A 12,669-nucleotide genomic window follows, 5' to 3' on the forward strand; every position below is an offset into this window, starting at 1 on the left:
GTTCAGTGCCCAGGTCAGACTCCTGCTGCCCACTTGCTACGGCTCTGAACTTGATGGGACTAGATTTTATAAGAAAAGCAGATAATGCGAGCAAAGCAAGAAAGAACATTTTACGAAAGTTATTTCTATTTGCATAAAATTTGAAATCAGGGGGGGGGGGGGGCAATCATCCCTCTCTGCCCACCTGCACGTGCTCTTGGCCGTCTAGAAGAAAAATGCAAGAAATATATGAAAACTAATTGCATCTTGAGTATCATTTTTTCCTGCTACTCTTAGATTCTGCTAGCCTGTTAGCCTTCATTTCAATGTTTGTTCCCCCTAGAATCGTCTTCCATCCAAGGAATGAGGAAGGGGGGGGGGCAATGCCCCCTGCCCCCTGTGGTTGTGTTACTAGCCGCAAATAATTTCACGGGGTGCCATGGCTTTCTCTCTATTACAACTTTTTAAATTTATATAGTTCGGTGCCCAGGTCCGACTCCCGGTGGCCCCTACCTACGACTTGGAACTTGATAAGAGTAAGAAAAGGAGTCATTGCGAACGAAGCAATTAAGAAAATTTTACAAAATTTATTTTAATTTGCTTAACATTTTAAATCGAGGGTGGCAATATTCGCTCTGCGCCCTTGCTCGTCAATGTTTGCTCCCATTGCCTCCCCCACCCCTGTGGTTGCGCCACTGATGGGCAGTATTTTATGTGCAGAACCTCCATGGTGGCCATCTTGGATTTTGGACATCATGTATGGTCTCTGACACATTTTGCAGCAAAACATGCATGCCTCCAAATGAAAGCATCCTCCATACACATGTCTTCCCTTAGTGCAAAAACCCAACAAACTTACAAATTGTCAAAATGACTCTTAAAGGTGTTAAGGAGATATGGTAGTTTTTGTTTGTTAAAGTCTGCCGAGGCAGCCATCTTGGATGTAAGTGTTAACAAGGACCATACACCACAATAGTAAGCATCAAGAAAATATCACAGGCAGTAATTTTCCCCCTTTATATGTCAGAATGTCAAGTAAAAAGGGCACGATTTAGTTTCACTGGCTATATCTCCATAACACTGAGAGTTATATATAAAAAAAAACAATTTTGTTTCCTTTTCAAATCTGAATATAAAAGGTTTCTATAAAAAATTGTCAAAACCCACTCTTAAAGGAGTTATGATCGATTTTCTTTGTTAGTGCATGAAGTGGCAGCCATCTTGGATTTATGACATCACACAGGTCATATGCCACAATTGCGGGCAAACCACCTGGTAGTACATGATTGTGTACCACACTAGCAACGCATCACCGGTAGTCATATATTCCCTTCATTCAAAAACCCACAGACTAAAGAAATATTGACATATGCCCCTGGACTATTTGCTTTTATGCTACTTTAAGCTAATTGCAAAGATCACAAAATACAGGGATGACAGAACAGAAGGCCCACAGACGATAATACTGGCTGTGAGTCCGGATGCCAGAGCCTCGGCAGTCCAGGGTGTACTAAATGGAAGAGGGTTTGATATTTCGGTGTCTTTGGAAAGGGATAACAAAATGACCCTTCAAACAGAAGAAGAAGAAGAAAAAACCGTTGCTACAGTAAATAGTTTTTGTTCCACCTTCCCTCCCCCCATCAGTGGACGTTTGTGAACAACCATGCTGAAGGGCTTACAAAGCGTAAAGTGGTCTGGCTGTTAGAGGTTAATGTAATACAAAATACATAAAAATTGGTATAATCCATTTTTCCTTGCACTGTAGGAATCCTATGAAAAATACTTAAGTGATGTTACACTTGCCAAATGAAAGATATCGAGTTAATAAATTAATATAAACTAAATAATAATTAGCAACAAATACATTACAAAATGCATTAATTACTGGAGTCTTCTGTTACTATTAGTGATGAACCGATACCAACGCCTTCAATGATTCTTGAACATTGTAACAATTAAAACATGTTCAAATTATTAATTAATATTAATGATTAGTATTCCCTTGCAATTATAGGTGATTATCAATGTGGATTTAAACGTAAGAGATCAACTACAGATCAAATTTTTCACATCAGACAGACACTTGAAAAAAAGTGGGAATATAATCAAAATGTCCATCAGGTATTCATTGATTTCAAAAAAGCATATGATTCGGTCAAAAGAGATAAATTATATAATATATTAGTAGAGTTTGGAATACCTAAGAAGCTTGTTAGTATGATAAAAATATGCACCAGTGAAACAGAAAGTAAAATTCGTGTGGGTAATAATATGTCTGACAAATTTATAATTCACGATGGGTTAAAACAAGGAGATGCATTATCTCCATTGCTCTTTAATTTTGCCTTAGAATATGCTGTAAGGAAGGTAAAAGAAACTAACAAAGGACTAAAATTAAATGGTGTGACTCAGTTGTTAGCATATGCAGATGATGTAGACTTACTGGGGGATGATATAAATAAGATTAACAATAATGCTAAAATATTTTTCAAAACTGCTAAAGAGATAGGTTTGGAAGTTAACAAAGAGAAAACTAAATATATGCTTACAGGCCGAAACCAAGTGTTAGGAAATAATCAAAATCTAATTATTGATAACAACTCGTTTGAACCAGTTTCCAAATTCAAATACTTAGGAGTAATATTAACAAATGAAAATTATATTAAAGAGGAAATAAAAAGTAGGCTTAATTCAGGAAATGCATGTTACTTCTCTCTTCATAAACTTTTGTCTTCTCGTTTAATATCTAAGAAACTAAAAGTTAAAATATACAAAACAGTAATTTTGCCTGTAGTATTATATGGGTGTGAAACTTGGTCCCTTACATTGAAAGAGGAACATAAATTGAGAGTATTTGAAAATAAGATCCTTAGGAAAATCTTTGGACCTAAAAGGGATGAGGAGACAGGTGAGTGGAGAAGGTTACATAATTTAGAACTACATAATTTGTACTCATGTCCAGATATTATTAGAATAATTAAATCAAGACGACTTAGGTGGGCAGGCCATGTGGCACGAATGGGAGAGGAAAGAGGAGTTTACAGGATTCTTGTTGGGAAACCTGATGGTAAGAGACCTGTAGGAAGGCCAAGACGAAGATGGAGGGACAACGTTGAGATGGACCTAAAGGAAATTGGTAGGGATGGAAAAGAGTATATAGATCTTGCTCAAGATAGGGACAGATGGAAGGCCTGTGTTGCTGCAGCCATGAACCTTCGGGTTTAAGAAGGCTAGAGAGTTAGTTAGTTACGGAAAAGATCCATATCGCGTGCAAAGCAAGCAAGAAAATTTTTACATCCAATTTTTGAAAACTTTAAACAATGTTGATTTAATAGGGTGCAAATAATTTCACGGGGCACCATGGTATTCTCTCTCTCTTACAACTTTTTTAATTTAGACCGTTCAGTGCCCAGGTCAGACTCCTGCTGCCCACTTGCTACGGCTCTGAACTTGATGGGACTAGATTTTATAAGAAAAGCAGATAATGCGAGCAAAGCAAGAAAGAACATTTTACGAAAGTTATTTCTATTTGCATAAAATTTGAAATCAGGGGGGGGGGGGGGGCAATCATCCCTCTCTGCCCACCTGCACGTGCTCTTGGCCGTCTAGAAGAAAAATGCAAGAAATATATGAAAACTAATTGCATCTTGAGTATTATTTTTTCCTGCTACTCTTAGATTCTGCTAGCCTGTTAGCCTTCATTTCAATGTTTGTTCCCCCTAGAATCGTCTTCCATCCAAGGAATGAGGAAGGGGGGGGGGCAATGCCCCCTGCCCCCTGTGGTTGTGTTACTAGCCGCAAATAATTTCACGGGGTGCCATGGCTTTCTCTCTATTACAACTTTTTAAATTTATATAGTTCGGTGCCCAGGTCCGACTCCCGGTGGCCCCTACCTACGACTTGGAACTTGATAAGAGTAAGAAAAGGAGTCATTGCGAACGAAGCAATTAAGAAAATTTTACAAAATTTATTTTAATTTGCTTAACATTTTAAATCGAGGGTGGCAATATTCGCTCTGCGCCCTTGCTCGTCAATGTTTGCTCCCATTGCCTCCCCCACCCCTGTGGTTGCGCCACTGATGGGCAGTATTTTATGTGCAGAACCTCCATGGTGGCCATCTTGGATTTTGGACATCATGTATGGTCTCTGACACATTTTGCAGCAAAACATGCATGCCTCCAAATGAAAGCATCCTCCATACACATGTCTTCCCTTAGTGCAAAAACCCAACAAACTTACAAATTGTCAAAATGACTCTTAAAGGTGTTAAGGAGATATGGTAGTTTTTGTTTGTTAAAGTCTGCCGAGGCAGCCATCTTGGATGTAAGTGTTAACAAGGACCATACACCACAATAGTAAGCATCAAGAAAATATCACAGGCAGTAATTTTCCCCCTTTATATGTCAGAATGTCAAGTAAAAAGGGCACGATTTAGTTTCACTGGCTATATCTCCATAACACTGAGAGTTATATATAAAAAAAAACAATTTTGTTTCCTTTTCAAATCTGAATATAAAAGGTTTCTATAAAAAATTGTCAAAACCCACTCTTAAAGGCGTTATGATCGATTTTCTTTGTTAGTGCATGAAGTGGCAGCCATCTTGGATTTATGACATCACACAGGTCATATGCCACAATTGCGGGCAAACCACCTGGTAGTACATGATTGTGTACCACACTAGCAACGCATCACCGGTAGTCATATATTCCCTTCATTCAAAAACCCACAGACTAAAGAAATATTGACATATGCCCCTGGACTATTTGCTTTTATGCTACTTTAAGCTAATTGCAAAGATCACAAAATACAGGGATGACAGAACAGAAGGCCCACAGACGATAATACTGGCTGTGAGTCCGGATGCCAGAGCCTCGGCAGTCCAGGGTGTACTAAATGGAAGAGGGTTTGATATTTCGGTGTCTTTGGAAAGGGATAACAAAATGACCCTTCAAACAGAAGAAGAAGAAGAAAAAACCGTTGCTACAGTAAATAGTTTTTGTTCCACCTTCCCTCCCCCCATCAGTGGACGTTTGTGAACATCCACGCTGAAGGGCTTACAAAGCGTAAAGTGGTCTGGCTGTTAGAGGTTAATGTAATACAAAATACATAAAAATTGGTATAATCCATTTTTCCTTGCACTGTAGGAATCCTATGAAAAATACTTAAGTGATGTTACACTTGCCAAATGAAAGATATCGAGTTAATAAATTAATATAAACTAAATAATAATTAGCAACAAATACATTACAAAATGCATTAATTACTGGAGTCTTCTGTTACTATTAGTGATGAACCGATACCAACGCCTTCAATGATTCTTGAACATTGTAACAATTAAAACATGTTCAAATTATTAATTAATATTAATGATTAGTATTCCCTTGCAATTATAGGTGATTATCAATGTGGATTTAAACGTAAGAGATCAACTACAGATCAAATTTTTCACATCAGACAGACACTTGAAAAAAAGTGGGAATATAATCAAAATGTCCATCAGGTATTCATTGATTTCAAAAAAGCATATGATTCGGTCAAAAGAGATAAATTATATAATATATTAGTAGAGTTTGGAATACCTAAGAAGCTTGTTAGTATGATAAAAATATGCACCAGTGAAACAGAAAGTAAAATTCGTGTGGGTAATAATATGTCTGACAAATTTATAATTCACGATGGGTTAAAACAAGGAGATGCATTATCTCCATTGCTCTTTAATTTTGCCTTAGAATATGCTGTAAGGAAGGTAAAAGAAACTAACAAAGGACTAAAATTAAATGGTGTGACTCAGTTGTTAGCATATGCAGATGATGTAGACTTACTGGGGGATGATGTGAATACAATTAACAATAATGCTAAAATATTTTTCAAAACTGCTAAAGAGATAGGTTTGGAAGTTAACAAAGAGAAAACTAAATATATGCTTACAGGCCGAAACCAAGTGTTAGGTAATAATCAAAATCTAATTATTGATAACAACTCGTTTGAACCAGTTTCCAAATTCAAATACTTAGGAGTAATATTAACAAATGAAAATTATATTAAAGAGGAAATAAAAAGTAGGCTTAATTCAGGAAATGCATGTTACTTCTCTCTTCATAAACTTTTGTCTTCTCGTTTAATATCTAAGAAACTAAAAGTCAAAATATACAAAACAGTAATTTTGCCTGTAGTATTATATGGGTGTGAAACTTGGTCCCTTACATTGAAAGAGGAACATAAATTGAGAGTATTTGAAAATAAGATCCTTAGGAAAATCTTTGGACCTAAAAGGGATGAGGAGACAGGTGAGTGGAGAAGGTTACATAATTTAGAACTACATAATTTGTATTCATGTCCAGATATTATTAGAATAATTAAATCAAGAAGACTTAGGTGGGCAGGCCATGTGGCACGAATGGGAGAGGAAAGAGGAGTTCACAGGATTCTTGTTGGGAAACCTGATGGTAAGAGACCTGTACGAAGGCCAAGATGAAGATGGAGGGACAAGGTTGAGATGGACCTAAAGGGATGGAAAAGAGTATATAGATCTTGCTCAAGATAGGTACAAATGGAAAGCCTGTGTTGCTGCAGCCATGAACCTTCGGGTTTAAGAAGGCTAGAGAGTTAGTTAGTTAGTTATTCCCTTGCAATTATAGTAAATCAAATTACAAAAGTTTTGCTTTAAAATATGAAGGAATTACATCTGAATATCAGAATAAGTAATTTAATTACAAAGTACATTTTCACACACATTATTGGTGGAAAATAAACAAAAATTTTGAATTTTGTACAATTTCCAGGATAATTAGACTGAAAGTTTTGCACATTGGAAAATATCAGTGAATAAATTCCAAATGGTGGTTATTGGTATTGACAAATCGGCTCAGCACTAGTAACTGTATAAATATATAGCAACAAAGCATATTATAGATCCACATACGTACCAGTGAAAAAGAGGGGAAAGGAAGTAGAAGGAATCAACACCAACACACCAAGGAAAAAACTATTTTCTTTCTGTGACTAATACACTCTAAAAAGGGATGCACACCTGTTAATACAGGCACATTAAAATACACTGGTATTTTACAAGATATTAAAAAAAGAGTTTTATTTTTGACAATATAAATGCATCACTGGGTTCTTTCCATACATCAAACTAAAATTATTACAAATATACTTTCTTCTTTTAAAAAAAAGGCTTAAGAAAATACAGAGTTCAGGCAAGGAAAGATCATGCAATAGAAAATAAATTTAGAATATATTCACAGTTCTGCATATTCCTGTCAATACAGATGCACTTATATTTAGTTTCCTGCAAACTTGTGGGAAGCTACTTCCACAATATATTTAAGTTCAGAGGTATTTGCTCTGGTAGCTCTTCTCTTCTTCTTGACATTAGTCTGTGATTATGCATCTGACTTCCACAAAATATCTGTCTAATATAATCATATCACTAAAATATATCTTTCTAAAATATCAACTTCTGCATGAATCTTCTTGAAATCACTTTCTAACAGATGGTTTTTAAAGTATATGGCACAGCTTGAATTTCAAAAGAAACAAAACATTATGTTAGGGACTGAAAATGTACACAGAGCATTAAAAGGAATATAGAGTGCAACATGCAGCAAATATGAGTACATATCACTAATGATCAAAATCTACATCCGTTAGGGAGTTTTCAGATTGAAGCAACAAGCTACGTGCGTCACTTGGAAGTAAACCCTGAGTGGTAAATGCAACCTTTCAAACTGAGGCGATACGACAAGGTGCATGTGTCGTCTGCCACTTGCATGTTGCTCAGACTGGGCCATTTTTACAATAATACATTGCATCACCTCGGTTTGTTGTTTGTACATGCATGGGTGGCGAATGCTTGCTTGTAGGCTGAAGGGGCCCATGTTGTTCGTTACTTTGTTTGGTGTACCTTCATTGTCGTACATCGCATGTCGCTCCAGTCTAAAATCTCCCCAAGATCAATAGTACCAATAATCAATTCTAATTCCTTGCAAGCTGAAGTGTACTATTTTTTGTTTTGGTTTTGGTAAAGTTCAACTTATGTCAAGACAAGCTAATCTGAGCTGGGCTTACAAGTTCAAAATTAAATCTGAACCACTGAAATGGACTTCACTTGGAATCAAACCCATAACCCCGATGGCATAGTGGTAATGTCGTTGCCTTGTAATCAAGAGGTCCTGGGATCGATACACAGTGGAGGCACATGACACAATGGTTCGGATCCCACTTTAAACGGTAGGTCCAGTCCCGGTTAGCCTGTCTGTGCACAAAGTGGACTTAAAACAACAATTCAATTCAATTCAAATCCAGAACCTTTCATTACAAGCGCAGTCTAATGTACGTACTCTTGTGAAATTTTCTACAGTGTCTGAAGATAATTTCAAATATTTCACTTATATCCTGTGCTTCTAGGTTAACAGTGACAATGGTACTGAAAAAAAAAACTGTCAAAGTAAACGAGACTACCAATACAGATGAACACTCCGACCCATTACACGTGGCTTTGTAGTGTGACATGCAACAGTTTGGTATTGGGTCTGCCAGAATCCTCATATGTTACTAATACACATAAGCAAAACTGATTATATGTTAACTACAGACATTATCTACTTCTGTAAAAACAGTGAAACAGTCACCATACATGACACACATTGCACAAATGTTACGGATTTGGCATACAAAATAATATAATACACTTATTTTCAGTGGTTTTTATTTTTTCTGTGACGTTTCGGCCTAGTTTCCCAGAACTCTTTCAAGCTTACACCAAGATAAACACACACACAACCTTACATGGCTAGTGACTCTACACGTCTAAGGAATGTATACGTAATTTGTGTTCTTGTTTCCAACTATGAAAACTGGTTTTACCACCAAGATTAATTACAAATTTATCAAGATGATGAAGGCATATTGGTTTATCAGATTATTAGAAATTAGCTGATAACTTTACCTTTTTGATAGTGTTAAATTGAGTGGAGGTTTGACATTCTGTTATTATTTTAATGAACATAAAGCTATATTGTGTATGAGAAATTTTGTGTTTCTGCAATACTGTTTTTTTTGTACCTCTCTAGATCAATCATGATGAGTATGAATGAAGAATTAATGAAGCGAGAAGCACAATGACACCAAGATTTGAATGAAGGACCCCTTGGCATCATAGTGTAACATGATAACCACTCCACTACAGAAGTGGACAGCACCATAATTCATGGTTTAGTAAAAAACGATGTTCAATCTGCAGCTATTTTTTTTTCCAAGACAAATCCATCCATATGAGTAAAACGTTCAAGTCAGTCCAATCATAGAAAATATAAGATCTTTATCTACCAATTTCAGTTGGAAACGTTCTCTGAATACAGGTGTGCATGCAAAAATACATTTCTGCAATAAGTGACAGCTATTTTACAATTATGAATAAATCATATGAAAATCAATTAAAAGTGGACCACTGACATGGTTGCAATGCAATATACACCATGTCCACAAATTATTGGACAATTTTATAATACTACAGTTTCACTAATATTGAAGAGACAGACATGATATTACCACCATGTGAAACAAGGATGTTTGAAGTTTTTTACTCACCTTAAATACATTCCATGTGTGCCCCATTCTCTCCAAACCCTCTTAAGCATGTCTTGTGTGATGTTACCGATGACAGTGTTGATGCACCTTTGCAATTCTGACGGTGTCTGTGGGAAGTTGAGGAATATATACATTATCTTTGATGAAATCCCACAGGAAGAAATCGCTCATTGTGAGGTCCGGTGACTGAGGAAATCACCATCAGAGATGTCACACACAACATGCTTGAGTAGATTTGATGAGAATGGGAGTACTGCCTGGACATCTTCCATGTCACACATGGGGTACATATAGAATGCATTTAAGGCCAGTACAAAACTTCAAATACTTCTCTTTCACATGGTGGTAATATCATGCCTGTCTCTTCAATATTAGTGAAACTGTAGTATTATAAAATCTTGCAAAAATTTGTGGACTGGGTGCATGTATTTACAAAGTTCAAACATCAGAAAGAACTGGTGTGATTATTTAGACAGCATCAGTTCAAAAAGGTAGCCTAAGCTCTAAATATAATTTCTTGATTTGATATATCTCCAGGACAATGAACAATACAAAATTCTCTACATAAGACAATATGTCAGGGCATTTCATTGTTATTTGACTTTCAAATGGATAGAGATCTGCAACTTAATTACTCTACCTGACTCAGATATGTCTTCAATAGTGCAATAGGGAAAGTAAAACAGATCTGAATGTTACTGAATTCATGTATGGTAAGAATCTTCTACATTTCCATGCATTCTCTAATTTTGTCCTGTTGCTATCCCCCACAACAAGGCAACACCATTTGCATTAATGAGTTGCTTCACAAATCTAGTTATATAAAGCTGACTTTGTCAATAACTCAACTTTGCCAATACTCAATACTGTTTTATAAGGTACCATTAAAAAAAATGGCTGAAGTCTAATTTCATAACCATGCACACTAAGGGTGTCTAGATTATATGTGCTATCAGTGGAAGCTGAGGCTCTTGAGAAAAACTGCTTTGAAAATGTGCATAAAACTGTTCATTTCAATGAGATGATGATGGTGCTTAAGGAGTTAGCAACATTATTTCTTAGGAGTTGCCATACTTGTATGCTTTTTACACATTCCGAGGTTTTGTAGAATCTGTCAAATTAATTTCAAGAGTGCAGACGCAGGCACTGGCACTGGCTTTTCTTAGGTGATTGTTTGGCAATCACTTCTTCAAACTGCCCTCTTCCCATTGATATCATTTTCTATCCCATCGGAAGTTTGATATTCCCAAGATAACAAATCAATAAATACTCCCAAATGCCCAATGCATTTCTCCTTGCCTCCTGGCAGTGTTGCCAAACCTGCTGTACATAATAGAGCTAAATTTCGCCTTAAATGGAGTTAAAACTGACTTTCAAGGAGCTAGATTTACGAAGTGCTTCCTAGAGTAATGTTAGTTGTCAAAGGGGTGGGGTGCTGCTATTACCTTTAACTCTAAATTGATGACAATTTATTCATAGTTTTCACCATCTAGATCCGGCGGCATCACCCATCTCATGGTTGTACGAGATTGAAAATAAAGGATTCCCTGATAACAATATTATGCCAATTTCACGTCAACACGGTGCTATAAAAAAAAAGTACCTGGGGATATAAAGGGGGATGGGGTGACGCAACCAATATAACAATATCACGTCACGTGCAAAATTTATAATCATGGCAAAAGTTGGTCTATGTGGGCTGGAACCAGTGATGGTATCATAGTGAGACACGTGGGCGGGCACTCCAGTTCACAGGCAAACGAGTGCACGAAAGAGCCAGATCTGGCTCCAAGAGAGCTAAGTTGGCAACACTGACTTGGAGGGTAAAGCTGGGTGAAGACTGTTCCGCATGCCCTTAACAGGATCATTTTGAATTTAACCAACAGTTTGGGATCCCTAAAAAATCAGGAAATCATATTCCAAAGTTTGGATCAGTACAGGAAATTATCTTCTCAATCCGAGTACTGACTTCATGAGATCCTGCACATCCTTAGTATAAAACACTGTCAAGGTTTTGCAGGTTGTTAAATATTTTTTCATATGACCTGTCAAGAATTTTCAGGCAAGAGAAAACCTGATGGAAATAAATTACACATTTAAAAAACTCATTTCAACACTATACTAGAAAATATAAATCAAGCTCCTCCAACACCATGCAAAAGCACAACTAAATCATTCTTACCTGCATATTATCCGACAGGTAGTCAACGAGGGTCTGCCTACCACCACTAGCTCCACTAGCGCTACTGCCTGGCGTACTACTGGTACCTTGCTCGCCTTGCCCTCTGCCAACAGAATCCCTCTGATCCTCTCTGTTGTTATTTGTATTACTATCACTGGACGTTGGAACGGTGCGGGCAAAACTATCTGTCCGTTGCATACCAGTAGGTGAACTGTCATTATCACAAATCTGAGGTATGTTTTGGACTAGTGGAAGCTCTCTTTCAAAATTATCACAATGCTGATGATAAGAATGTAATTCTTCTCTATTCTGATTACTGATGTGCAAATTTTCCACTTCTGCAAGTGAGAAGCTTATATCATTCTTATCCACCTGAGCTAAGATACTCATATCCTCGATTTTTGGTATTTTGATTTCAAGTTCACTGGTACTTTCTTCCGAACTTACTTTTCCTTTACGTAAATGGAGAACGTCTTCTGCAGGCAACGAGACCTGGAATGTGAGGCACGACCAGTACTTTTTGTGCATGCTGATCACGTTATTTATTGAAGTTACCGCACTCGGGTCCGGAATCAGTTTCTCTCTTAAGCAAGGCAAAGGGTCTCCTAGAAGGGCTTTCGAACACATGGTCAAGGCGTAGGATATTGCTGTTGTGTTGTATCCACCTTCTAGAGAGAGAACAACTTTACCATTGGCCAATGACGAGAGCCAATGCGTCATGTGTCCATAAACCTCTGGGGAAAGTTTGCAACCTGAAATAATGAAAATGTATGTAAATCTACTGTACCAACCCCATTACAGAATTAGTGAAAGTCTAGGTGCACATGTGAGAGTGCACATGAATGTGTTTCAACCTTATTAGACCATTAAATCAATATTTAAATGTAACATTTTGTGTATGCACATACAAGTA

At 37.0% G+C, this 12,669-nt stretch overlaps 1 protein-coding gene across 7 annotated transcripts in view; it reads right to left on the reverse strand.

The window, feature by feature from the left end:
- Positions 1–12,669, reverse strand: part of HDAC6 (histone deacetylase 6) — a 164,629-nt gene that overhangs the window by 21,209 nt on the left and 130,751 nt on the right. For 6 of the 7 annotated variants that reach the window (XM_083133943.1, XM_083133942.1, XM_083133940.1 and 3 more), the window contains one exon: positions 11,757–12,508. In XM_083133943.1, coding sequence (XP_082990069.1) covers positions 11,757–12,508 — 752 coding nt within the window. Of the gene's footprint in view, positions 1–7,043; positions 7,505–11,756; positions 12,509–12,669 lie in introns of those variants that run through there. The other variant, XM_083133946.1, reaches the window with a different exon arrangement.

This window comes from Lepisma saccharinum, chromosome 13 (genome assembly GCF_977018435.1).
Source record: "Lepisma saccharinum chromosome 13, izLepSacc3.1, whole genome shotgun sequence".
NCBI classification, from domain to species: domain Eukaryota; kingdom Metazoa; phylum Arthropoda; class Insecta; order Zygentoma; family Lepismatidae; genus Lepisma; species Lepisma saccharinum.